Source organism: Tenrec ecaudatus, chromosome 5 (assembly GCF_050624435.1).
Source record: "Tenrec ecaudatus isolate mTenEca1 chromosome 5, mTenEca1.hap1, whole genome shotgun sequence".
Classification (NCBI taxonomy): Eukaryota; Metazoa; Chordata; class Mammalia; order Afrosoricida; family Tenrecidae; genus Tenrec; species Tenrec ecaudatus.
The window spans coordinates 16,291,753-16,317,906 of NC_134534.1; the positions used below are offsets into that span (position 1 = coordinate 16,291,753).

Below are 26,154 nucleotides of genomic sequence, written 5' to 3' on the forward strand. Positions count from 1 at the left end.
CCCTCCGCGCGTCAAACCCCAGGGAGCAGCGGGGATCGAAACCCCGGGAAGCGGCGGGGCGGGCAGCAGGGAGTCGGCGCCGGGCGGGCGGGCCGGCGGGCGGCGCTCGGGGTCTTGGGCAGCTCTTCCCGTCCCGCCCCAGCGCGCGCCTCGCCCGGCACCTCTGTCTCGGCCGCCAAGCTCCTGTGGGGCTCGCCTGATTGCGGAGGCCCCCTTCTGCGGGCCCGCCGAGCGGTTCCGGGTTTAGGGGTCACAGGTCAAAGTTGACTCCCTGAAAAGTGCAGCCGGTTTGAAATGCAAGATGGCGGCGGCGGGGTACTGAGAGGCGCGGCGGCCCCTGCAGGTAGCGGCGCGAGCGGCTCGGGGCGTCCGGGCGGCGGGCTGGACCGGGGCGCAGAGCCGCGCGCGGGCGGGCCGTCCCGGGGTCGCTGCCGGGGAGCTGACCTACCAGCGGCGGACAGCCCGATATGCGCGCCTCCGGGGAGGACCGGGCCTGCCGCCTAGTGGGTCCGGGGGCCGAACCCCCCTCCTGTGCGCCCCGGGGAGGTGCGGGGACGGGGAGGCGGCCTCGGCCCGGCGACCCTTGGCCCCCTAGTTACTCACCGTTGCGGAGGAGCGTGAAGCCTGGGTGTCCTGCGGGGGTTGCAGGCTACTGCACCGCGCGGTGCTGGGGTGCCGGGGGTCCGGCGCCCTGCCCTCTGGGGTCCGAGGCCGCTTGGAGGGGGCTTCGTCTCCCCGAGTTAGTCAGCTCTCCGGCCGGAGCCCAGCGCTGGGGCAGTGGGGTTGGAGCCCCGGGACCCATTGAGGGGGGAGGCTGCTGCTCCTACTTTGCGGGGCGGGGACAGCTATGCCCTAGGTGTGGGTGGGTGCTGGTGGCCCGGCTTTGGGAGATGACTCCCCGAGCCAACGCCTTAGAACTGCATTACGGCTTGAGGAAGCCGCGGGACTTAGGGAGAAGTTCATGAATGAGGCTGGAAATGATGCCGGTCCCTTTCAGAGGCTGGCGCCCGGGAACTACCCCAAGCCTTGGCGCCCAAAGGGAACAGTCTATTCCTTCTTGGGGAGAATCGGGGCTGGGAAGGAGGGCCCAGAGGAATGTCCGCTCCCTGCGTCTTTAGACCAAAGTTCTCAGTAAAGGGATTTGAAATTCTTTGTTTCAATCCGTCTCCCCCACCCCTCCTAACGGGCTCCCAGTGTAGGAAGAAGACACCTGGACCAGAAGGTTCCGTTTGGTGCCCTTGGACTTGGGTTAGTGCAGACGCAGGACTCTGAGGAGGCGCGGGGCTATGGGACTCCGGAGGGTGGAGGAGCCTTGGGAGGAGGTGGGCAGAGCAGGAATGTCACAGCGCTCTTCTGTCACCTCACCCGGCCCTAAAGGAAAGGAAGACAGGAGGTTATCTTTGACGAAGGGGAAATGTCAGGAAAGGTTAACTGGCCAAGAATTTGTAATGTGATTAAGGGGGGTTGGGATTGCTTGTAACTTGAAAGGCAGAAGTAGTTCTCTTGGAGGTTAAGAGGAGGGAATAGCAGAAAGGGGGAAACCCCAAGACTGGGGAATTGGGAGGCTCACTCTTGCTCCGGGGCATTAGTGATCATTTCTTTGTGGGGCTGAGGGGTCTGGGCGTGTGTACATAGACGCACGTTCGTGAGCACACCTTAGGGCTTTGGGGCACTGGTGATTGTTTCTCAGTCTTTGTCTGAAAGCTGTAACTTGCTTTACGAATGAGCTTTGTTTCTGAAAATTCAACGGGGGTGGGGGGAAGAGCCGTGTGTCTTGATATCACTCATGAACAGGAGCAGGAGTTGGTGCGAACAGGGACCGATGTCTCTCCCCTCATCCCCCCTCCCGCCCCATATTTTCTTTTATGAAGTCGCAACTCTGACTCTTGGTGCTTCGTAAAAGAAAGCCCAGTGTGAGTGGTGCCAGCCCAGACTGCGGTCCTGGGCCTCAACAGCGCAAGGCCGGCCGTCTGTGACCATTTCTAAACCGGTTTCCCTCGCCTAACGCTGGGTATTTGGGGACCAAGATGTCTGATTTCGTGTAAAACACAATGGAAACGCTTGGGTGCTTCTCATGGGGGATAAATGAGAGCCTTTCATGTATCAGTGAATCTTTTTGTAGCTCTTCATGTGCTTTATGCACTGATGGAGGTTAAAATGGGGGTGGGGGCAGAATTAGAGTAAGGCGTGGCTAACTAAGGACAGCTCTGGTTCCTAGCAGCCATTCGCAGGTTTCTCTAAAAGAACTCTAACAACCCTTCATGGAGATGGTTTAAGAAGTGTGTTTCCAGTAGGAACTAGTTGTGAGCTGCCCGTGTGAAGGAGCTTGATTGTAATGTTTGTGTGTGGCTGGTCTTTGGTTTCCCCAGCGTGTGTGCAGTTCTGGGTTTATATTCAGTTCGGAACCGATTGGGCTGGGTGCGCCAGCGTGGTGCTGAAGCCTGAAGGAGAATGTGCTGGGGCTGAAAACCTCGAGGTGCCAGGGCCACGCGGTGAATGCTCATTAGTAGACTTCCTTTCCTCGCAGCTGCGCTGGTTCATTTCCCCAGATTGGGGAGGGCGCTTCATGAGTAATGGCGCATTACTTCGTCCTTTAATGATTCTTGTTAGTTTCTCCACCCCCCCCTCCCACCAAATAAATGTGAACAGAGTTTTCCAATCATTTTATTAGTAGGCTTTATAGCAAAGGTGAAGGGCTTCGTTTTGGAGATTTCGATCCCTCTCACATTAAATTCTGCATTAAGATAGAGAGATGATGTTTTGATGACTCACAACTTCTTTGGTGTAATAATTGCCTACAGAGATGTGATATTTGAGACTCCGTTTACTTTCAATTAGAACTTCACACTTAAGTGAAAATGCTCTGGAAATTACCAAAATGAGAAACAAGGAATCAGGAAATAACCCTTCTATGTAGACTGAGGTTTCTTGATGTTGAGGCACTCCAATAAAGCTTGACCTGTTTGAGCCAGCGTTAAAAGTTGACAAGCTAGTTTTTAATCTAGTATCACATTCAGTAAACCTCAAGAGGTGTTCGGAGTAATATACTGTTTGGAGTAATAGCTAGTATACTGCACCCACTTTTAAATATAAATTTGTTTCTTAATTTAAAACCCTAATAAATCATTGGATGTGACTGCAGCTCTATTCCTTGGGGTAAAGACCTCTAATACCTTTCCTCTAGAAACCTCTGGTCGTGGAATCCTAGCCCCGTTTTGCCATAATGTTGCCGAGACGATTTGTTGTCTCCCTGTGGTTCTGATATATGTGCGTAACCAGGTCCGCAATGAGTAAAGCTGATGTGTAGGTAACAAATCAGAATCGACATTTGAGTTTGCATTTTGAAGCTCTTATTTTATACATTCTGATTCTTAAGCAAATAGTTCATGGAAATTTTTTATGTAGTTGCCAGTTTCTTGCTCTTAAAAGACAATCTTAGCGTTTTACATAATCAGTATTTTATAATACATTTAGGAAGCACACAGATGAGGCTTTTTTAATGTGGTAAAAATAAATAAGAAAACATTTGCCACGAAAGCCGTTTTACATGTGTAATTCAGTGACATTAATTGCATTCGTTGTGTTGTGTTACCATTACTGCTGTGCTTTTCCAAATTGTGTCCTCACCCTGAACAGAGCTGAGTTTCCTAAGGAATGTATCCCTTGCCCCTCCTATCGCCCTCACCCTAGTACCTGCCGCCACTTATTACCCTGGAGTCTTAGTGACCTTATAGGGTTTCAGAGGCACAAATCTTTACAGAAGCACAAAGTTTTCTCTTTCTCCCTTGGAGTGGTTGATGGGTTCAAACCACTGGCCTTGCAGTTACCAGCTCAACATGCCACCCACTGTGCCACCAGGGCTCTGCTCATCCTCGTAACCACGAATAAATTTTGGTCTTTGTATACTTGCTTACGCTAGATTTTTTATATAAATTGGATCATACAGGATTGTCCTTTTATGCCTGGCATTTCTGTTTTATTATTATTTTTTAATAAATCGTTTTATTGGGGGCTCGTGCAACTCTTATCACAATCCATACCTCCATCCATTGTGTGCCTGACTTACTTCACTCCGTAAAATGCTCTCAGTACACTCACTGCCATCCAGTCAATCAGCAAGGTCAGCAATTCAAAACCCAGCTGCTCCTCGGGAGAAAGATGGGGCGTTCTACTCCCGTAAAGAGTTACATTCTCAGAACCCCACAGGGGCAGTTCTACCCTGTCCTATAGGGTCACTGTGAGTCAGCATTGACTTGAGGGCAGTGACGATGCTTTCAAGGTTCCAAAGACAGTTGGTGTATATCTTTAGTTAAAAACAAATATGATGATATACTTGGGAAAAAATATATGTGAGCAATTTGAGAATAAAATTTATTCTTTGTTTTTTAAAACATTTTATTAGGGACTCATACAACTCATCATATACATAGATACACACATCAGTTGTACATTCATCGCCATCATCATTCTCAAAACATTTGCTCTCTTCTTAAACCCCTGGCATCAGCTCCTCATTTTTCCCCTTTCTCCCCATTCCCCACTCCCTCATGAACCCTTGATAATTTATAAATTATTACTTTTTTCATATCTTACACTGTCCGACGTCTCCCTTCACCCACTTTTCTGTTGTCCATCCACCAGGGAAGATGTTATATGTAGATCCTTGCAATCGGTTCCCCCTTTCCAACTCACCTTCCCTCTACCCTCGCGGTATCGCCACTTTCACCACTGGTCCGGAAGGGATCATCTGCCCTGGAGAAAATAAAATGTATTCAATGGCATCCAAATTGAACAAATCACTTTTTTTAAATGCAAGAGTTTTAAGAATTCACTTGAAGTTTCATATCAGAGTTTAGCTAACAAAATTGAAATATTACAATGACATTTGTGTGTATTATCATTTGTGTGTAAACATTTTATGTGTACTATCATTTTAATAAAATATTTCTAGCATTATATTTTGACGATGTCATATTTCCCACATGATTTCTGACTGCTACCCCTCCCCCATAGAGGTCGATTTTCTTTCCCTTTTTTTGTTGTTGTGAATATGAAAGGAGATAATTGCATCCTGTCATTGCTAAGCATTTCACTCATATTTTTCTTCCATGCTAGACCGATTCCCTTTTACCTTCTATTTCCCTTTTACCTTCTGTAGTGTCAAAAAGAAGTTAGTTAAAACTTTCTGAGTATGGGCTCGATTTAGGGAATGGACTAGAATGGCGAAAAGACAGCACTTCCCTTGCACTGCTGGGCTTGGATTGTCTGCAGCAGACATGTGCTAGGCCTGTGCTGTTGCTAGTAGCTGCCTGTGTGGGACTGAAGGAAACGCGGCTCGGCCAGTACTGTATTGGATCATATTCTGTTGTGCGCCGACTCAGGAGAACTTAACAACAGTAACACCTTTGAGAGCACATTGCCAGCCCTTTCTTCCTACTGGTGTTCATCTGGAAGCTTCGCTGGAACCCGTTCAGCATGGATGGCTCTGATGATGTCTGAAGTAGCATGGCACAGCTGCTGGCCTCACAGTAACACGCACGTCACCACAGCAGGACATGCGATACTATGACAGCGCCTCTAAAAACTCACTGCACAGAAATGCTTCCTCTTGAAACTCAGGTCAGAGAGGGCGTGGGGTGGTGGTGTGTGTGCGTGTGCACACACCCTCACGCACTGAATTGTGATGAGTTAATGCCTCCCTGTTACAGCCAATTTATTACAAACCCCAAAAACCAAACTCATTACCATGTAGTCAACCCCGATGTGGTGGGCTGCTAACCGTAAGGCTCGTGGTTTAGATTGTCCAGCTGCTGCTCCACAGGAGGAAGATGAGGCTGTTTGCTCCTGTATAGAGTGACAATCTCAGAAACCTTACCAGGGTCACTGTGAGTCACAATCGACTTGATGGCAGTGGGGTTGGGGCTGACTCTCTAGGCTAGAGAAGGGTCCCTGAGACTTTACAAGACCATGGGCTTTATGGAAGCAGACTGCCCCCTTTCTCCTTCCGAGCCACTGGCTGGTTTGAGCCACCCACCTTCTGGATGGTCGCTTCAACCACTGTGGGCTCCTTAATTTATTCCAGGGGGGAGGGAGGGGGAAAATGAGGAGCTGATACCAAGGGCTCAAGTGGAAAGCAAATGTTTTGAAAATGATGGCAACAAATGTACAAATGAGCTTGACACAATGCATGGATGTATGGATTGTGATAAGAGTTGTACGAGCTCCCAATAAAATAATTTTTAAAATTATCCAAACATTGCTTGATAAACTCAAAGATATAACATAGAATATAAAAGTTACTGATTATACCCCAGACTGGTGAAATATTTTGCTTGAACATTTAGCAAATGGTAGACAAAGACATCCTTTGCTCTCTAAGCTAATGCCTTAAATAAAAGCTTCATGTAGCATTCTAGACAACTACAGACTTAGCTACTCAGCCGTGTAAACCCGTAGTCCACAACATCCCAGACACTTGGCCTGTGCTTTCAGGTGCCCTGTAAGCACCGTTACTCGCCCAGTTTGCAGAGGAGGGAGCTGAGGCACGGACAGCCCATTATTTCTTCAGGGTCACACACCCGGGTTGGAACCTAGGCAGTCTGATCCTAAAGCAGAGAAGAATTCAGTCTGCTTTGTTAAGTAATGTAGGCTGTGGCGAGGACTTCTTGAATGTTTGAATTAATTCTAATCAGAAACATCTTTTAAATGCTTTCGAAGGAAGGGAAGCATTCGAAATCATCCAGAACTGAAGTAGCCTCAGGCCGGGCTATGTTCCTTCCCCTCGTTGGTGTGGAAGAGCCCCCTTGGCAGCCCATGTGATTGCCGTCTGCCTCTCTTGGCAGTTCATCTCAGGGGACCCTTGGTTGGTAAAACATCTCACAATGGCTGGGCGATTTAAGGATGGATTCAGATAGGATACCAATTGCCTCCAACATTAATAATTCATTTTGGAAAATAACTTCCCCTCTTTGGCAGCTGTTTCCTATCTTCTCTTTTCATTCACATCCTGCAGAAGGATGGGTAAGGAGTGGCCCTTAACTTGGAGACACCAGGAAATGGAATTGTAGGACCCCAGGCTACGGACAGAGTTCTCCCTGGGCCTCCTAGGAAAGCGTTCTTTTGCTTTTCATGAAAGGAGAGTAATAATTTAGCTCAAGCTTTAACTTAATCCTAGAAGTACTTCACGAGAGATCTGTTGTACACGATTTCATGTCTTTAAAAGATTTATATGGAATAACTGAACACACTGCCATCTTGTTGGATCCAACTTACAGCGACCCTATGGGACGGAGTAGAGCTCTGCCATAGGGGTTCCGCCGGGTGCCTTGAGTAGTATAGAGAAATAGGAATTGGGTGGCTAACCTCTAGGCCAGCAGTTCACACCCACTAGCCACTCGCTCCGTGTGAGAGAGATGAGGCTGCCACAAGGGCAGTTCTGCCCTGTCCTGTAGGGTGACTGAGTCAGAACTGACTCGGTGGCAGTGAGTTTGGTTTTGAGTGTAGTCTTTACGGAAGCATCTTATTGCCTCATCTTTCTCCCGTGGAGCAGATGGTGGGCTGGAGCCACCACCTAGGAGCTGAGCGCTTAGCAGCTGTACCACCAGGGTTCCTATATACAATAATCGCAGAGGCCAAAGAATAATGTGTCTGAGGGAGAAATCAGCTGCTTTGATATTAATTTGTTATGGTTTGGCACTTCAGTGCTTAAAATAAACAACAACAAAATGAATGAACACTTCAAAAGCATGATTGACTGCTATTCCAGTAAGAGAAGCAATTAAGAGTTTTCATTACATTTCCTGATTGGTTTAAGTACCCAGGATAATATACCACAACATTGCTGGGCACAAATCTGAATTCCCAGAGACTTATTTTCGATGTGTTTGATTGCACAATCCTGGCGTTTCACAGCACACCACTGTAAAACCATTTGGTATAGAAGCTTTATAGAAGCAACAAGAAAAAAAAACATGAAAGAGTTCACCGTCAGTTATTGTGTTGGAGCTCACATGTTCAGGGGCGAAGGGTACCACTCGTGTATATAAATTGTTAATGACTTGTGCCCACAGCACTAGCAGTTCTTTCCATTCCCATTAATACAGAGTAAATGAGGGTACAGATACCAGCAGTCATATGTGTCAGCACATAAACATCCTGCTCCCAAACCTTGGTTCACTGAAGTTGCCTCTCAGAACCTTTCTGTGCTCGTAAAGAATTCCTCATTACTCCATCTCAATCTCTGTGTGACAGCCTGCATATATTCACATTGGGAACTTTTTCTTGAAAATACTTTTGCAGTTGTGTCAAATAGAGAAAGAATTTTTTAAGTGTAGTTTGCAATTTTGTGTCTATTATGACCATAACAGAGCACCGGCAGTGTACTGGTTACGAGTTCACCTGCAATCCACAAGGTCAGCTTTTCAAAACCACCAGCTGCTCCTTGGGAGAAAGATAGGACTTTCAACTCCCATAAGCAGTTACAGTCTCGGAAGCTCACAGGGGTGGCTCTATTCTCTCCCATCAGGGTCGCTATGAGTCAGCACTGACTCAATGGCAGGGAGTTTGGTTTGTTTGGTGATGAACATTTGGTTTGGCATTTTAGAAGGTGCTTTAAACATTTCTATAAGGAAATTAATTTTTTCAGAATTAGATTTATTTATGTAAAAAGCCAAAATATAAAGTTTTTCTAATTATGGCTAGTTCCTATGTAGGATAATAGAGTGATCATTCTTCCCCCTCTTTTCTTCTTTTTTTTTTAAAGGAGAAAGCAGAGATCTACTTTGAACCTATTGGTAATGATGGCCTGAGCGGAACACCTCCTAGTCAGAATGAAGATCTTTCTGCTTTGAAGAGCAGGATGCCGGGGGAGCAGTGGCAGGTATGTGTTGTGTTGCTTGGGAATGGCAAAACCCAGCCCCAAAGGTCCCGACTTCAAATGCCGTGACAGTAAAGTTTTCAAAGCTCTTTTTTTCTTTAAAGCATTGTAACACTCTAAAAACCACAGGGCTGCACCAGCCATCATATTTTCAAAGTAAACAGTAGCTCATACTTCATAAAAACATGATGTGGTCTATTTATAATTGGTTTTTCAATGAACACTTGTTGAAATCTGAGTGCTGAGCACTGGACCAGGTGCTTTGGGGACAGTGGTAAACAAGACAGACGCGTGTCATGAGGGCAGGGACCTCTACTGTGGGGAATGGAGATGTTGGGCAGTTCTTTTTTGTCTATAAGCAGAAATACTTTTTTAAAAATCAGGGATAATAGAGATTCCACATGTAGTCTGTATAGTCTACTAATAATGGCCAATTATAATGATAAAGTGTTGGATCTGAATCATTAGCTACTTTGATTAAAGTTAACCCTACCCACATTTAAATATTTGAAAACATAAGTGCATAATTGCTTTGATATTTTATTTATCTGATGTAATGGAGCTTTAGAAGCTATGTTGTTTGAAATCGTTATCTACATTTTAATTCAGTTTCTCTTCCAGATGATTCCAGAGAGTTCTAGATTCAATAACTAGTCATGTCATCACTTTCATCTTTTAGAAATGGAATGGTATTCTTACCAATCCTGACTCCTGTTGTCTTTTGAAGTATTACTGAAAAATGGAATGATGATCGCACTAGGCACTCTATTTTATCTTTATCTTCAGTTACTTTATAAATGGGGAAAATAAAGGACATTTCAGCCTAATGATAATCTCACTTGGCATAGGAATAGAATCCTTGTGTTAGACTGTAAAAGATTTAACATTCCTCTTGGGGAAAAAGTAGAGGAAAACAATTTTTGTCCCCCCAAAAAAAGTACTTTTGATTTTAGCTCTCACACTTTTATGAACCAAAACAGACGGTTTTGTGATGGTGCTAGTTGATGGGTCCAGCAGAAGGTAGAGAACGAGGGTACGAATAATCTAGGACGAAACTGTTGAAAGGCTTCCTTCTCAGATGTGGGGCTTGCCCGGGGAAGTCTGTCCAGCTTGACAGTCAGGAAGCTCTGCTTTCTCATTCGAGGAGAACAGGTAGGCAGAGCACAGCCTTTCCAGACTTGGCGCCTGGTTGCACATTTGCCGAAGATCCTGCATCCACCCGTCTGGGCCACAGCTTCTCAGACGTTGTCCCATTATCGCCTTTGCTCCCGTTTGTATTCACAGTAGCACTGGCTTGTTGGTGGTTTTGTCTGTTTTTTCAACTGATCTCAGGCTATTTTTCACAACTTTTATGAACTTTCTCAGGTAGATATTCTAGGTTGCCAATCATTCTTAAAAACAGTTATTATGGATGTAAATTCTGGCTCTCAGGTGCCTCATTTAATTTTTGTGTAAGAATTTGGCTATTGTAGCCAAATACCTTTACTTTTTAACTTGGAGAAATACCCCGTATGAAAGGGGCCAATATATCTTTTTAATTTAAAAAAAAAGCAGCTTCCTCTCAGATGTTCTCTGCTTTCCTTTGACCCTGTCGTTCATCGCAGCTGCTGTTAGTGTCGATGTTGTGCCGTTTTGACAAATTTCTGCTAGTTTGGATCCAAGCATAGGAAATAAATATTTCCACTGGTCAAACAGAACTTTTAACTCCAGGCGGGAGAAGTAAAACTGAAGCCAGTGCAGAGGCCGCGGCCTCTCCATGTCTGGGCAGGGCTTGCAGAGGGTTCTCAGGCCATCCCTGCCCTCCCGACAACACTTGTATTGCGCTGGTGCTGGGTCAGAATGAACAGGGCCCTGTTATTATTTGATCCAGCTTTGGTGTAAAAAAGAAAGTTTACTTTTTTTGTTGTTGAAAGTTTACTTTTATTAAAATAACATCTTTCCAAAATAGTGTGCCTTTGTGACTAACTAGGGAAGAAACCCTGGTGCTATAAGGCTAGCTGCTAACCAAAAGGTTGCCAGTTCAAACCCACCAGCTACTCTTTGGGAGAAAGATGTGGCTGCCAGCTTTGGAGTCCCTGTGGGGCAGTTCTGCTTGGCCCTGCAGGGTCTCCGAGAGTTGGAGTCAGCTCCCCAGCACTGAGTTTGGAGGGCAGCACACAGTTAAGACAAGGAGGTTTGGAGATCTGATGAAACTATAGCTCTACTTCACTATGAACATTTTAAAAAACATTTGTAATCGATTTTTTTAAGCATTAGGCATGAAATTTAAAATAATCCAATAATTTGTTTTATGAGGACTTCAAACAGGTTGGGACTGGTTCAATCGTGGCCGACTAAGCAAAGTTGAGACAGACCTAAGTTTCAAAATGTGGGTGAAGTAGAATAAGAATCCAAATGGGAAACTTTAGACTTTGGAGCTCCGGGACAGGAGACTCAGCTGAGACCTGGGGAGCCCTTTCCGGAACCTGATTTTGGAGATGGGATTTTTGCCAGGACTGTGGAGGGCGATGTACACAAAAAGCTCCACCTTTAAACGAGGCACCATTGTTTCCGACTGTGTTGATCAAGAGATTGTGTTGCCATGCGACACCCATGCGGTCCTTCTTTCCTTCCGAGAGGGAGATTAACTTCCTAGGAGGGCGGCAGCCCATACTTTTTCCCATTCTGGTTTTTGTTCCGGTTCACTGGCATTTTACAAATTTGGGTCTTTTCGAGCATCATGGGCTGTGACTGGACTGGAAAGAACCAGTTTGAAGCCCTGCTTTTTATAATTTGTCACACTGGAAACTCACTTTGAATCTCTTTTAAAATGTAGTCAAATGCCATTATAGAGTTTTTTCACAGAGCAAGGAAATCATGGTTTACTAATGGATCTACAATACTTCAATGACTAGGATAAATTTCATTATTAAGAATTTTGCTGTTGAAAGCACTCGTGCTATAGACAAATATAATGATCTTTTGTAAATCATGATTTAGTTTGATAAAATAAGATATATTTTGTAGTTCACAATATAGATATATTTTAAGCTTTATTTCCAGCAAATATTATTAGAACTTTCTTCTATTTTAGAACTTAAACACTATGTTAAAACACACACAACAGGTGCCACTGTGTCAATTCCCACTGATGGCGCCCCCATGTGTTTCAGAGTAGAACTGCACTCCCCGGGTTATTTCATGGCTGGGCCCTTTCAGGAGGATATCCCCAGGCCTTTCTTCTGAGTTGCTTCTGGGTAAGTTCAGGCCCCCCACCTTTTAGTTAGTAGCCAAACCTTAACTGTGCCATCCAGGGACTCGAGATGGGAATAGAGTAGAGAGCTAAACAGTTACTCTTTTCTTACCTGTAAAAATTACTGTGATTAAAAAAAAAATTCTGTGACTTAAGAATTGTCTCATGTTTAGGCTGTACTGTAATAAATTTTGTTTTTTATTAAATGCTTTTCTGTTGAGTAGCGTTGTTTTAATTATTTTGATGCGTTTAGAATTTTGAATTAAATATGCAGATAGTTGCAGAGGGATTGGCTTGGCCTAGAAGGACACTATCAGGATTATGGGTGACCCATCCCAAAGGCTGGTAGAATTAGTCCTGCTTCTCAAACCCTGAAGCTGCAGCTCCACAGGAATATACCTGAGTGCGCTCCAGACAGAGGGATTCCAGCTCCGCCTGGGAAAGCCTTTATGCAGCACATGCTTTTGTCTTAAAGACCGGAAAGGAAACTTTGGTTCCAGCTTGAGATGAATGACCACGGAAATATTTGAGTCTGTTTCCAATATTCAGACTTTGAACTATTGTTTGTTTTATTTTATAAAAAAGCAATTTCTAACAATATTAAAGAGAATTTGTAAATACCAGTCTTAAAAATTACACTCTTAATCTCATATTAAAAGTTTCATTTTTTTAATATTCTCAACTTGTCTTTATTCACATATTGGCATATAGATTTTCCTATAATTACAATGACACAAAATTTTTATTAAAAATTTTTATTTAATACACATTGGATAAATATTTTTCCATATTCCTTTCTTTCTCTTTCAATTTTTAATGATAATACAACAATACATTGATTTGATCAATTATTTAATATGTTCCTGGACTGAAAGATGAACTGAAAATCATTTTCAAAAGAAGCCATGTTTACATTAATAGATGTACTTAAAGCATATTTTTTTCCTCTTGCTGTCAAATGTAAGTTCAATTGGATTTTCATTGCAAAGCCAAGCCACTTAGCTTCTCAGTTGTGCAACTGGCCTCTGCCCCCTTTTTACAGATAAATAGTACAAGGTTCTCTGAAATGATTCCGAGCTCTGGTGTGAGATGACCGCCAGGCCGAGGAAGCGATGTCTGTCTGCTAGTAGCTGTGTCTATGGAGCACATTTCCCATCCCAGCTCAAGTGCACAGCAGTGACGAAAGTGGATGAGTTACAAGCATACCCAAGCAGCTCTTGGCCTGTATCTTTGACCCTTTTGCTTTTCCATTCACTTGTAGACCTTGTCAGCTGAGCGGAGGAGCCCTGGTGGCGTAGTGGTTTACTGTGTGGCATCGACTGCCAGCTTAAAAGGTCAGCAGTTTGAACCTGCCAGCCCCTCCCCAGTAGAAAGATGAGGCTTTCTACACCTGGAAAGAATTACAGTCCCAGAAACCCACAGGCACAGTTCTATCCTGCCCTGTCAGGTCACTATTATTCAGAAGCTGTTTGATGGTAGTGAGTTTGAGTTTTTAAGTTTGGGGATTTTTTTGTTGTTGTCAGCTGATTAAATTACTTCAGGAAAAAAAAATAGGAAGATGCGTATGAGACTAAGAATCCATGGGTATTGCAGGTAGAAAGGGCTTGGCTACCAAGCAGATGGGTGGTTCCACCCACATAGGGGCACCTTGAAATGTGCTCCATCAGTCACAGTCATGCAAGCCCAATGCAGTACAGATCCTGAAGCGGGGGCCGCCGGGAGGTGGCACGGACTCCCTGGCAACTGTTTGCATAATAACAAACAAATGATTCTTCTTCCCTTCAGGGGCTAGAAAATGACATTAACCTAACACCATTTTATGATCTAATGCTGCTGGCACAGAAAAATCGTGAATGAGTGGCTTGGACATCAGAATCTTACTTTCTCACATCTTGGGAGCCTAGGAGTGCGAATGCAGGATGCTGGCCCTCCCTCTGTCTCCGAGCTCCTGCTCCTGCAGGATCTCCCTGTGGCTTGCCATCTCTTTCCCTCACCTCAGCCCTGCTTCCTCCCTTGCTTGTTAAATCTCCAAAGGAATTGTCTCGAGATGTAAGGTTAGGGTTCACAGCACATATTTGGGGCAGGGGCAGGGACAGGCGAGGCTCACAGTTCAGCACATAATGAGCACCTATTGTGTACCTGAGTTGATGAAACTTTTTTATTTGATCAGCTTCTGAGGTAGATGTTACTCTTTCTGCTTCTTCTAGGGAGACCTTTTCTGTTTCTAGAAGCCACCTGTAACATGTTGTGCTTCTCCCCAATATTTCCTCTCACATGCTGATCAGTTATTGTTTACTGCCTGCTAACCTGCTAGTTAGTGCGAGGTAGACCAGAGATGCTGCATCCCTAGTGCCTAATGCAATGCCTGGCACACAATTGGCATGTGACAAATAGTTATTGAACGAATGTGTCCCATTGAAGAATCTTGGTTTTATTGATAATGAAAACTGGGACTATAATTGAGTGACTTTTTTTTTTTTTTGAGTGACTTTTCTGGTCTATTCCAACAGCTGTGCTTTCCCCCTACATCACACACCTCTGAACGAATGCCCCTGGCCTGGGGTCCTTCTTCTGAAACAGTATGACAGTAGTGGGTCCTTGCTTCCTCCACAATCCTGACTTGATCAGAAGGGCCTGAGGTTGCCTTTGTTTGCCCTTTGATCTGGCTTTAGGCTGCTCCCTCTCACTAGAGTCTAACCCCCTTTTAAAATCTGTTAAATAATATACCGACTTGGGTGTTTGGGAGAAATCATGGAGAACCTTAGGGCAGGCTGTAATGAGGAGTTTCTCAGGGCTAAAATGTGAGCAGAGTTGAAGCGACCTAAAACGTCTAAGAGAGTCCGATTTTTTGGTTGTTTGCATTGCTGAAATAAGACTTTTTAAAAATCTCTCTTTTAAGCAGTTTTAAAATGTTTACTTCTAATGTCAAGACCAATACTTTCAAAAGGAAAAACACAGCTTTGGCTACACAGCCCTTGGCTGTCATATGACTTATGTGTCTTTTGACTTTAGCAAATAATGATTAAGCTTTTCAAGTTTATATTATCTGTTTAAATTCTTATTGACAGCTCTTCATGAACTTGTAGGAAGAGAAATAATGACTTGGTAGCATATTTCTACTTTTATTTAAGAGATGATTAAAAATTAAGAAGTACAACCGAGAGAACTAGCAGAATATTAAAGGGGCCCCAGGGCTCCCTTCTGTGGGTGCTCAGGCTGCTGACTGCAGGGCCCACCCCTCGTGCCGGGGCCTTCTCCTGTGGTGAGACCAACAACGGACACGCTGAAGCCGTCCCTCTAGATTAGTCTTCATGTTTCATGGATCAGCAGTGGCAACTGAGAAGGGGTTTTAAGAAAACTGATATATTTGGCTCGAAAGTGTTGAAATTTCTTAGAAAAAGCCTTTCAGACGCATTGTGGAACTTCTCTGAGGTGGATGGAAGGACTGGGGTGGGGGGTGATGAGGCAGGATCTGGGAGTGATTGAGTTCCTAGGGACCTCCAGCCAGACAGCTACCCCTGTGTCTCTGGGACTTCTCATGGGAATTTGTTAGGAGGAATCCTACTCTAAATAAAGGACATTTAACCCCTACTTTAAAGAGAAGTATTTGCTGGGGAGGGGCGGGGGGAAGAGACCTTACCTTTGATGACTAGTTATTAGTACATCCCAAATAAATATAATTTCTCTCACATTCCAGGAGAATAACAGTCACAAAATAGCTTATGTCTTGCCTTTCAGTCACTCTCTTCACTGCCCAGCATTGGGAGCTGCTCCTTTGTTATTCTTCTGTTCATTGACACTGGCTAAGGATCTGATGGCAAATCAGGATCAGTCAGCTACGTTGACACTTGAAAAAATAGCAGTGACCGAGACCAGAAGAACTAGATGGTGACCAGCTACCTCTATCAACTGCTCTGGAAGAGATGGCATTAGAAGGTCCCACATAGAGTGGAAGAAAAACATGAAATAAAACTAAGAATCATTTTTAAAGGCCTTTTAAACCATTAAATTGTATGGTACATGAATTATATGCCAATAAAAATTGTTTTGTTTTGTTTAAAAAGGACCGAGCTTACTGGTCAGATAGAAACTGATGGAATCCCCCACCCTCACCTGCAACTATAATCCTTCGTCACACTTCAGGTCTCCCCCCTCAGAACTACTCACCTCAGGACTCAGTTTCAGTTAGACAATACAATACACATGTCTGTACAGGGAACAATAATATGAATGAGCACCCAGCCACTTGAGATGCTCAGAAGGGTCACAAAAGGAGAGAGGGACACAGGGACAAATGGGATAAGTGACGTTCCATTAGGGGAATGCAGAAAATGACTTGAAACTCCATGTGTGCATTGTTGAATAGAAAATTGATCTGCTGTGTAAACCTTCACCCAATTGACAATAAAAGGTTTTCTTTTAAATAGTGATGACCTCTATTGTTTGGGAAAGCTAGTATTAACTTAGTTTAAAACCCAGTTAGGAAATAGTTTTAAATTTCCCTAAAATCTCTCAGAAATCAAATGAATTTTCTAGGAAAATAAAAAGCATGACACATTTGAGAGTAGGGCATTGGGGCCACTAACACGAGGCGGAGTCAGATTCTCCACTGTCGCTCCATACGGCCTGTGGAAGGCAGAGCTTGTGGAGGGTAGAACCTTGGAACACTCGAGTCTCTCCCATTCAACCGAGAGCAAGAGAAGAGGGTGAGCACCCTGATGAGGGTGGAAAAGTGAGATCCAGAAAAGCACGGCCATCCCGCCCAGTTCTGCTCTCCCGGGTTTTGCTACAATAAGGAAATAAGAACAAGGGGCATTGTGTTTGACGTTCTGTCTGCTGCTTGAGCCCCTCCGAAGGATATGTCTAGTCTGAATTTGACTAATTCCAGTGAGGAGGAACTGAACTGTCCCCCAGAAGGAAGACACTCTCACTTTGGACACCTGTCTGCTAAAGCGGTTCTCTCCCCTCTTGGTCGCCCGCGTGGTTTCTACCCGGCTGAGGCACACACTTGCCCACTCAGTCCAGCCAAGACAAGGGGGATGCCAAGATGGGCCAGCGGCTCTAATTTCTGATCGGGAAGAAGTGAGATCACTTAGCTCAGTAGTTTTCATTTGCTCCAGACTTCATTAGCTGATTTAGTATGACATTTTCATTTGTAATATTTTGGAGGAAATTTCTTAAAATGTATTTATAGGAACATAATGAACTTTGACAGTTGAAGGTCACTCTTGTGCATCTCAGCTTCTGTTCTCTGTGTTGAAGCCCTCAGGACATGGTGAGTTTTGTCGGACTGTTTTCCTTTTGGATTTTGTTCAGTTGACTGAATGTTTAGTGGGTACTTGCTTCAGCCCGCATCTATGAAAGTGGATGTGAAGCCAGCCACACAGCTCCACTCGGAGAGCGTGAGCCTGAGCAACTGAAAGTTCCCGGTTTGATCTGGCATGAGTGAGACTGGTTCCTATAATGGGGAGATCCTGGCTATTAAGATATGGTTGCAAATATACAAATGTGCTTGACACAATGGATGGATGTATGGATTGTGATAAGAGTTGTACGAGCACCCAATTTAAAAAAAAGAGATGGTTACTGGTGCAGACATGTAACAATACTCCTCTACAATACCACGAGGTTGGAATATAAGATAAATAGAGGCGGGGTGTGTGGGGGTTGGTGGGATAGGATCAAGTCAGAGAAAGGTGGCCCATAGGCAGGTCCAGACAATAGGAACAAGGAACAGCTGGAGCCTTGGTGTGAATGTGTGTTGATTGCCCCTGGGACAATAGTCACTTTCAGGGATGAGAGATGGGAGGAAAGTGAGGCTGGAGCTAGGTTCTGAAGGGAATTATATGTGCAGGAAGGCAGCGAGACTGCATCCTTTCAGCACTGGGGATGCATCATGCACCGCACCGTAAGTAAGGAGAACGATAGGGTTGGCTGTGCGTTATAGAGTCTCGAGGCATTCTGTGAAGAATGGTTAGGGAGGATGTGCCTGAAACTTTGATCCTTCTAATGCATGTGTCCTCTTCACCGTGTTGGATGTGTGTTGGGCTGATGAGCTAGGACAGTGGGAAGCAGATATCATAAGGGATGGCTTGAATTTCTTACACATTTGGCGCCCACAGCCTTTGGAGCACCTGTGACTGCTTTGTACAGTTTTTAAAGTGTCTCCTTTGTTATTCGATGGTCTTTTCACATTGATGATAAGAATGTGCTTGTCAATAGCACGCCTTGTGTTTGTCCCCCTTCCCCCCCACCCCCAATAGACAACTGCTACACGATCCAAAAAAGCCTGGAGACACCACATGGCCTTCAGGGAGTCCACCTGAAGGTGGACTGGTATCTGCTTTGATCCTCTTTCCCCCCTGGTTCTTCTTATTCCAAATCTAGATAACTGAGCTACCCAGCAGCTTCCCATAGGTGAAGTACAATTGCCAATCGTCTAAAAGATAATGGTCACACATTTTCAAACATTTTTACATTTTTATCTTGATGTAGGTGACTGCCGGTTCACTTCACCAGTTTCAGCACTTCGGCAGGATTTCAGCCTCCAACAGTAAGCTCCTTATTTGATCCTACCATGAAAAAACTGTTAATGAGACTTGTTGCACCCCAAAATGGACATGAAGGACCGAAAGCCATTGTTTTCAAATGAAGAATCCTGGACAGCTGTACACCTCAATGTGTTTTAGCCACCGCTGAGATTCCTCCCCTCCCCTCCCTCCACCCTCCACCCCCACCCCCACCCCCTCCCTCCCATGCCCTATCAGAATGGCAAGCAGGAGAAAATCTACCACACCCTGCATGGTTCTTGCCAGCAACCAGGATCCAGAGCTGGAGGTGATCTCTGACTTGGAGGAAGGACCCCCTGTCCTCACCCCTGTGGAGAACCCCCGGGCAGAGACCCTCTCCAGTGACGAGGACGTTCACGAGTCGGTGGACTCTGACAATCAGCAACCCAAAAAAGTGGAAGGTGGCTATGAATGTAAGTACTGCACCTTCCAAACTCCAGATCTGAATATGTTCACTTTCCACGTGGATTCCGAACATCCCAACGTCGTGCTCAACTCGTCTTATGTGTGTGTCGAATGCAATTTTCTTACCAAAAGGTATGATGCACTTTCTGAGCATAATCTGAAGTATCACCCGGGAGAGGAGAACTTCAAGTTGACAATGGTGAAACGTAATAACCAGACAATCTTTGAGCAAACCGTAAATGACCTGACTTTCGACGGCAGTTTTGTGAAAGAGGAGCATCCGGAGCCTGCCGAATCTACGGACGTTTCTTCCTCCGGAATCTCCATCAGTAAGACGCCCATCATGAAAATGATGCGGAGCAAGGGAGAGAACAAGCGGATCGCAGTGCATCATAACTCAGTTGAAGATGCTCCGGATGAGAAAGAGAATGACATCAAAGCCGACCAGGAAGAAACTGGAGAGAAGCCGAGTTCCTCAGCCTCGGAGTCAAACACCAATAGTTCCATTCTGAACAGAATACACCCGCATCCCACCGGCACGGTGGTGGCGCCCGCAGCAGTTCTTCCCGGACTAGCGCAAGTGATAACTGCCATGTCTGCTCAGCAGAACTCGAACTTGATCCCCAAAGTCTTAATCCCTGTTAACAGCATCCCGACCTACCATGCTGCACTGGATACCAACCCGCTTCTGCTGAACACCTACAACAAGTTCCCTTATCCCACCATGTCGGAAATCGCAGTTCTTTCTGCCCAAGCAAAGTGTACAGAGGAACAGATCAAGATATGGTTTTCAGCCCAGCGGCTCAAACATGGCGTCAGTTGGACCCCTGAGGAGGTAGAGGAGGCGAGAAGAAAGCAATTCAACGGAACGTTGCACACTGTACCTCAGACCATAACCGTTATCCCGACGCACATTTCCACGGCAAATAACGGCTTACCATCCATTTTACAGACATGCCAAATTGTCGGTCAGCCAGGTCTGGTTCTCACCCAGGTCGCTGGAGCAAACACCCTGCCAGTCACAGCCCCGATCGCCTTGACCGTGGCTGGGGTTCCCGGTCAGAGCAGCGTACAGAAAAGCCAGGTGCCTGCGGCTCAGCCTGTTGCGGAGACCAAGCCAGCAGCTGCCGCTGCAGCCCCCGCAGTCACAGCCGCCGCCGCGGCAGCAGTGGCCCCCCCTCCCCAGCTCGTCAAACACGAGACCGCACTCACCAACTCCGACTCATTTGGCATTCGGGCAAAAAAGACGAAAGAGCAACTGGCAGAGTTGAAGGTCAGCTACCTTAAAAACCAGTTTCCCCACGATTCCGAGATCATCCGGCTGATGAAAATCACCGGCTTGACGAAAGGCGAGATTAAGAAATGGTTTAGCGATACCAGGTACAACCAGAGAAACTCCAAAAGCAACCAGTGTTTGCATCTCAACCACGAGTCCCCGGCCACCATCGTCATCGACTCCAGCGACGAAACCACCGAGTCGCCCCCCGGCGTCGCTTCGCAGCCCAAGCCGCCCTGGACCGCGTTCCCCGAGGTCACCCCGCAGAAGTTTAAGGAGAAGACGGCCGAGCAGCTCCGTGCGCTGCAGGCAAGTTTCCTCAAGAGCTCGGTGCTGACGGACGACGAGGTCACCCGGCTGCGAGCGCAGACCAAGCTGACGCGCAGAGAGATCGACGTGTGGTTTGCCGAGCGGACCAAGGCCCGGGCGCTAAAGGAAGAGAAGCCCGACGTGGATGAGAGCCACGCGGGCAGCTCCAAGGAGGACGCCGAAGAGACGCCCCCCGCGGAGGACCCCGTGGCCCCCAAACCAGCGAGCAGCGGCAAGGTGTGCAAGAAGTCCCCCGAGCAGCTGCACATGCTCAAAAGCGCGTTTGTGCGCACGCAGTGGCCGTCCCCCGAGGAGTACGACAAGCTGGCCGAGGAAAGCGGGCTGGCCCGGACAGACATCGTCAGCTGGTTTGGGGACACCCGTTACGCGTGGAAGAATGGCAACTTGAAGTGGTACTACTACTACCAGAGCGCCAGCGCCAGTGGGGGCAACGGGCTGTCCTACTTGAGGAGGAGGGGGCGAGGGCGACCCAAGGGCAGGGGCCGCGGGCGACCGCGCGGGCGGCCTCGAGGAGGCAAAAGACTGAACCACTGGGACCGGGGGCTGTCCCTCATAAAGTTTAAAACTGGAACGGCAATCCTGAAGGACTATTACCTGAAGCACAACTTTCTGAATGAGCAAGACCTGGACGAGCTCGTCAACAGATCGCACATGGGCTACGAGCAGGTCCGAGAGTGGTTTGCAGAAAGGCAGAGGCGATCCGAGCTGGGGCTAGAGCTGTTTGAGGAGAACGAGGAGGAGGAGGAGGAGGAGGAGGAAATTGTGGACGACCAGGAAGAGGACGAGGAGGAGACGGACGACAGTGACACTTGGGAGCCCCCACGGCACGTGAAGCGGAAGCTTTCCAAATCAGATGACTGACATGTAAGTGTTTGATCTCCAGTCCCTGTTGCTCGTCCATCGGCGTTGAGAAGGGCCATCCAGTAGTAGTCGTCTGCGTCCTGTCGGTCATTTTGTACCTAGAAATTGCCCTCCCTCCACCTAATCAGAGGACTAGGTGCCACCAGGCTAGCCCACAGGTCTGTGACCATCTTGCGTCGGTAGCGATTAGGGTTTTTGTGTCGGCTGTCATTGCCCCCTGCACCCCCCCCCCAAGTGTGAATTAGTTTGTTCTAGGGGAAGTCACCCATTCGAAGAAGGGAGACTGGTGTGGGAGTGGGATTGGGAGGGGGGGGGCAGGATTCACGTACAAAAAACAGAGATTGCTAAAATGTTTTTCTTCAACCTTCCCCCTTCACTAAAGCCTCATTTTTTGCCTATTTAAGGAAAGAATTCAAAAATGAAAACTAAAAAGAAGGGGAAAAGTATACCGAAGGGAAGACTTCCCACAGGGCTGAGGATTGCTCAGTTTTAGGAAACTAGGTGAAAATGGGTATCTTTTTTTTTCTTCATTGTATTTGAGGATTTACTAAACCCGAAATGTTTGCTTGCCTGTCCCCCCACCCCCAACATTAGCAGATTTTCAACTCGAGTTTTAAAAGCTCTGCGTAGTCAGACTATCTGATATTTTTAACAGAAACGCCAGGGTCTGATCCAAGCCATAAATGTATACATGCATGTTTGCTTAGTTAGCATCTGGTTCTAAAAACTGTGATGGAAATGATTTCTATCTTAGAGATCAAATGCTGTCATTAAAAGGTAAATAACAGATTTGATCGCAAACGAGTGCCGTTGCCTAACATGTCTTTTCATTCTTTGATAGAAAACAAACCGCTGCAGCGGAAGCTCTGCATTTGGTTAAAAATACACGTCTCTTTAGTCATGACAGTGGAAGTAAATGTGCTGTAAATTGAAAAGGCCCTGGCAGCATGTTCCTTCATCTTAATTCTGTATAGATGGAGTTCAGGAAAATAAGACTGTAGTTACAAATCAGTGAGCTGATCTAGAATCTCCCCAGTGCCCCTGAGACAGCTCTGACTCATAGGACTGCTAGGTAGGGTTTCTGGGATTGTCTGTCTTGGCGGGAACAGGAAGCGTGTCTTTCTCTTGTGGAGTCACCTGAGGGCCTGAACTGCTGACCTGGTGGTTGGCTGCCAACGCTTAACCCAGAGCACCCCCAGAGTCTTTGAATCAGAATCCTCCAGGGAGTCAATGGCACAGATGGGTGTTCTTCCACTCTCAGTTTTGGAGTGCATCCAGGTAAAAGTTGTACTGTTGGCAACAGTGCAGTTGTCTGTGTTGATCAGTGGTCCAAACGGCCCTTGCCCTTACAGACGCCTTCAGTGTTCTCAACAGTGAGGGGCACATGTTTGCACAGGGCCACCTGGGCGCTCTCTGATTCTGTGCAGTGCCCTGGCTCCCTTGGTTCTCTTTCAGGCTGTTTTTCTTTCATCTTCCTTATTGAGAGGTGCACATGTGCCCGGCCCTACTCTGTGCGTGTGGCAAGTCTTCTCTGGGTTCTTTTGTTTTTGGTTTTGATGAACTTTTTTGGTTTGTGTTTCTGACCAAAAAGAGAGGGAGAATGAAAACGTACCTATTTTAATAGTCAGCATGAATGTTGTCCCAGGGTAGAGCGCTGTGTCTGTTACCATTATAAGTGCTGAGAAGTTAGCAGTTTGGGGTGCTCACTCCAAAGAGGAGCCCTGCCTTTCCTGATGTCAGAGAGCATTAGGGCGCTGGCTTCTGACCTAGATGCTGCACATATTTTTAATAAGCTCCCTCACCCACCTTTTCTTTTTTCCAAGAGTTATGGTGGCATAATGGGTTATGTGTTGTGCTGTAAATCGCAAGATCAGCAGTTCAAAACCACAAGTCACTCCAAGGGAGAAAAATGAGGCTTTCTACTCCTATAAAGAGTTACAGTCTTGGAAACAGGGACAGTTCTACCCTGTCCATTTAGGGGGCACTATGAGTCAGAATTGACTTGATGGCTGTGTGTGTGTGTGTGTGTGTGTGTGTGTGTGAATTGCTAAACAGAGTGTGCACTGCCACCGAGCCAAGATGAAATCAACAACCGAGTCACCCCAAGGTGACTGCCTGTAATTGCAATGGCCTCTGCCGTGATTGGCTCGCCTCCGAAAACCTTGTGAGCCTTTCACACCATTTGGTTGGCCTTTACCTGAAGTTCATACCGCTCTTTCTGAGGTTTGATATTACTATTGTAATGGGTCTGAATTAGGGTCAGAAAAATCCATGAGAAGTTGCAGTTTTGAAACTCCCTCCTAAAGTAACACACACACACACACATACTTTGTAATGTGCCTTGTGTTTGGGAAATATGCCAAAATCTGCAATGATTAAGCCCTTTGCCTGGCGGATTACCAGTGGGCTCATAAAACATTTTGTCATCTTAGAAAAGGATTTACCCTCAGTGTCTTTGAAATAGTGATTTGTTCATTTATGTTTCCGTTTATAAGAAAACAAATAAAATCAAACAAAAAAACCTCAAACCTTTCCAAAATAGTTATTGTAGAAAATGAGTTACAGCTATCCTTTTGAACATGCCTGCCTTATATATCCATAGGGAAAAAAAAACAAGATTCCTTATCTGTTTATTATAGAAACTAACGAAGTATGCATTTCCTGCTCTGTTTTTCTTTTTTTCTAAATTGTTACCTAAAATGACAAATATCTAGACACTCACTGTTAGAAGCAGAACCCATATATGAGTTCAAACAATATCTAGTGCATTCCATAAGACGTATGCAGCAAGTCATCTCGATTTTATAGAAAACATAGAGGATATATTTTCATGACTAACTTTTCTCCTGTTTTTAACAGTGGTATAAAATGTAAGTATGATTTTCTTCAAAATATCCGTTTTTATGGTGTGTTTCTTTTGTAGCTGCCTAAAGCGTTGAAGGAGACTCAGTTCTTCAACTCAAGATGTCAGATGTACTGTGAAGGGGCCCAGACTTTGGTGAAAGTGAAAACATTTGGGGCGCCCCCTCTCAGACAATAGGATTCAATCCCACAAGAAATGGAACTCCCTGTCTGTTGTGCCAAAGCTCAGCTGTCCCAGCTGGTGGGAGCTCTGCACTGTAAATAGCACACTAATTTAAAAACGCCTTGTAAAATTCCAGATTGTAATACCGCACATTTTTATTCTGCTCCGATGGAGACATTGGGATCCTTAGACGTTCCGAAGGGATTTGGTGACCACTAGAGCGTGTGCCCCCGGCTTTGTCCAGCTCAGTAAGCCTGGGTGTCTAGGAAGATGGCCCCTGTTGCCCGGGTTCTCCGAGAGGATTTCAAGCGTGTAGCTTTGAGGGACCAAACGTTTTACAGAGTAAAAACCATTAGACACGGGGAGGGAAAGCGATTTATTTCCGTTTTATTGATCAGGCCCCTGCACAAGGATTAAAGGTTGCACGTGGCCTTTTATCATTTCCACGTACATGACACCGCGGCCTACGTACACATTTTGGATCAGTAAGACTCCCAGTAATCCAGACCCTGAATGATTGACTCTTACACGGAACACATTCATGGATGCTTCTGTTCCTACCGGCAAGTCTTCGGTTACTTTGTTTCACTAGGAGATGAATTTTTTTCTTTTTACTTAAACAGAAGATAATACTGAAGAAGGAAGAGAAACTGGCATATGGATTTGCATAGAGAGAAACTGAAATAAATGTACCAAAAATGTGAAAGAGAATCCTAGAGTAAATATATACTTAGTGCTTTGGGGGTTTTGTTTTTGTTTTAATAATCATGTGGCTAGCCGAGATGTTTGTCCAGGTGTCAGGCAAGAATTTTCAAGAATTATCTGCCAGTGAAATTGGCGTCACCGTTTTGGTGAGTGGAGACAAATTCTGCCCTAAGCCTGAGGGAAAAGTGAGCTTTTGGCGTACAAATCATGGGAGTATTCGCTAGTTATCTCTTGCCTCCGGAGACTGGGCGCTCACCAACTTACTTGTCAAGATCGGTGCTGTTCATTCCTGTTGAGAAGGACCTGTTCTTTTTTGATGAGAGGACCATTTTTCTAGGAGAAAGATTCAGTTTAATTCACTTTGGATTTAAAAAATGCTTTTCTGAATGACCAGAGGTAGTGGGCTTGGCCAGTTTATTTTACCTAATTTAATGAATAATAAATGTGTTAAGCTCTTGGTTTTTACCTAAGTGTGTGTCCGCTGATGAAAATGTTCCAGAAAAGCCTTGGAAATATGCATGCTGCTTTTGTTTTTATGAACTTTCTTTCTTTTTTTTTTAATGATAGCTTTATTAGGAATTTCAAAATGCTTCCCTCAGACAGCTGGCTATGTGGGTGGCTTTTTTTCATACTACTGTTAACTTTTTTAAAAGAGAAGCAATGTAAAGACTGTAACAACTTAATGCACTAAACTTATTTTTTTCTTTTACACATTTCAAAACTTCCTAAAGCACTCTGTATTATAATAATTAAATTGCTCCCCTTTTTTAAACCATTGCGCGTGTGAGTTGTGTTTTGTTTGACAAAGATGTTAATGTTTTCAGATTTTGCGATGGCCAGTACTGGAACGGAAGCCTTTGAGAATACCGTGTGTCT

General features: G+C 45.5%; 1 protein-coding gene across 2 annotated transcripts; it reads left to right on the plus strand.

Moving 5' to 3' along the window:
• ZHX1 (zinc fingers and homeoboxes 1) lies at window positions 1-26,054 on the plus strand. 2 transcript variants are annotated; one of them, XR_012784486.1, is made up of 5 exons: window positions 1-343; window positions 8,762-8,878; window positions 18,603-21,551; window positions 21,953-22,049; window positions 24,472-26,054. XR_012784486.1 is itself a non-coding variant. In XM_075549307.1 (4 exons), exon 3 carries the CDS (start codon window positions 18,876-18,878, stop codon window positions 21,546-21,548), a length of 2,673 nt encoding a protein of 890 aa, XP_075405422.1. In that variant the 5' UTR covers window positions 2-343; window positions 8,762-8,878; window positions 18,603-18,875; the 3' UTR covers window positions 21,549-21,551; window positions 24,472-26,054. The 2 variants fall into 2 exon arrangements, 1 of the variants encoding a protein (XP_075405422.1); XM_075549307.1 differs by lacking the exon at window positions 21,953-22,049 and having other exon boundaries at window positions 2-343.
• The last annotated feature ends 100 nt before the right edge of the window (window positions 26,055-26,154 follow it).

Bases quoted from the DNA above. Each gene is read 5' to 3' on its own strand.
- ZHX1 (XM_075549307.1), top strand. From the start codon at position 18,876: ATGGCAAGCAGGAGAAAATCTACCACACCCTGCATGGTTCTTGCCAGC.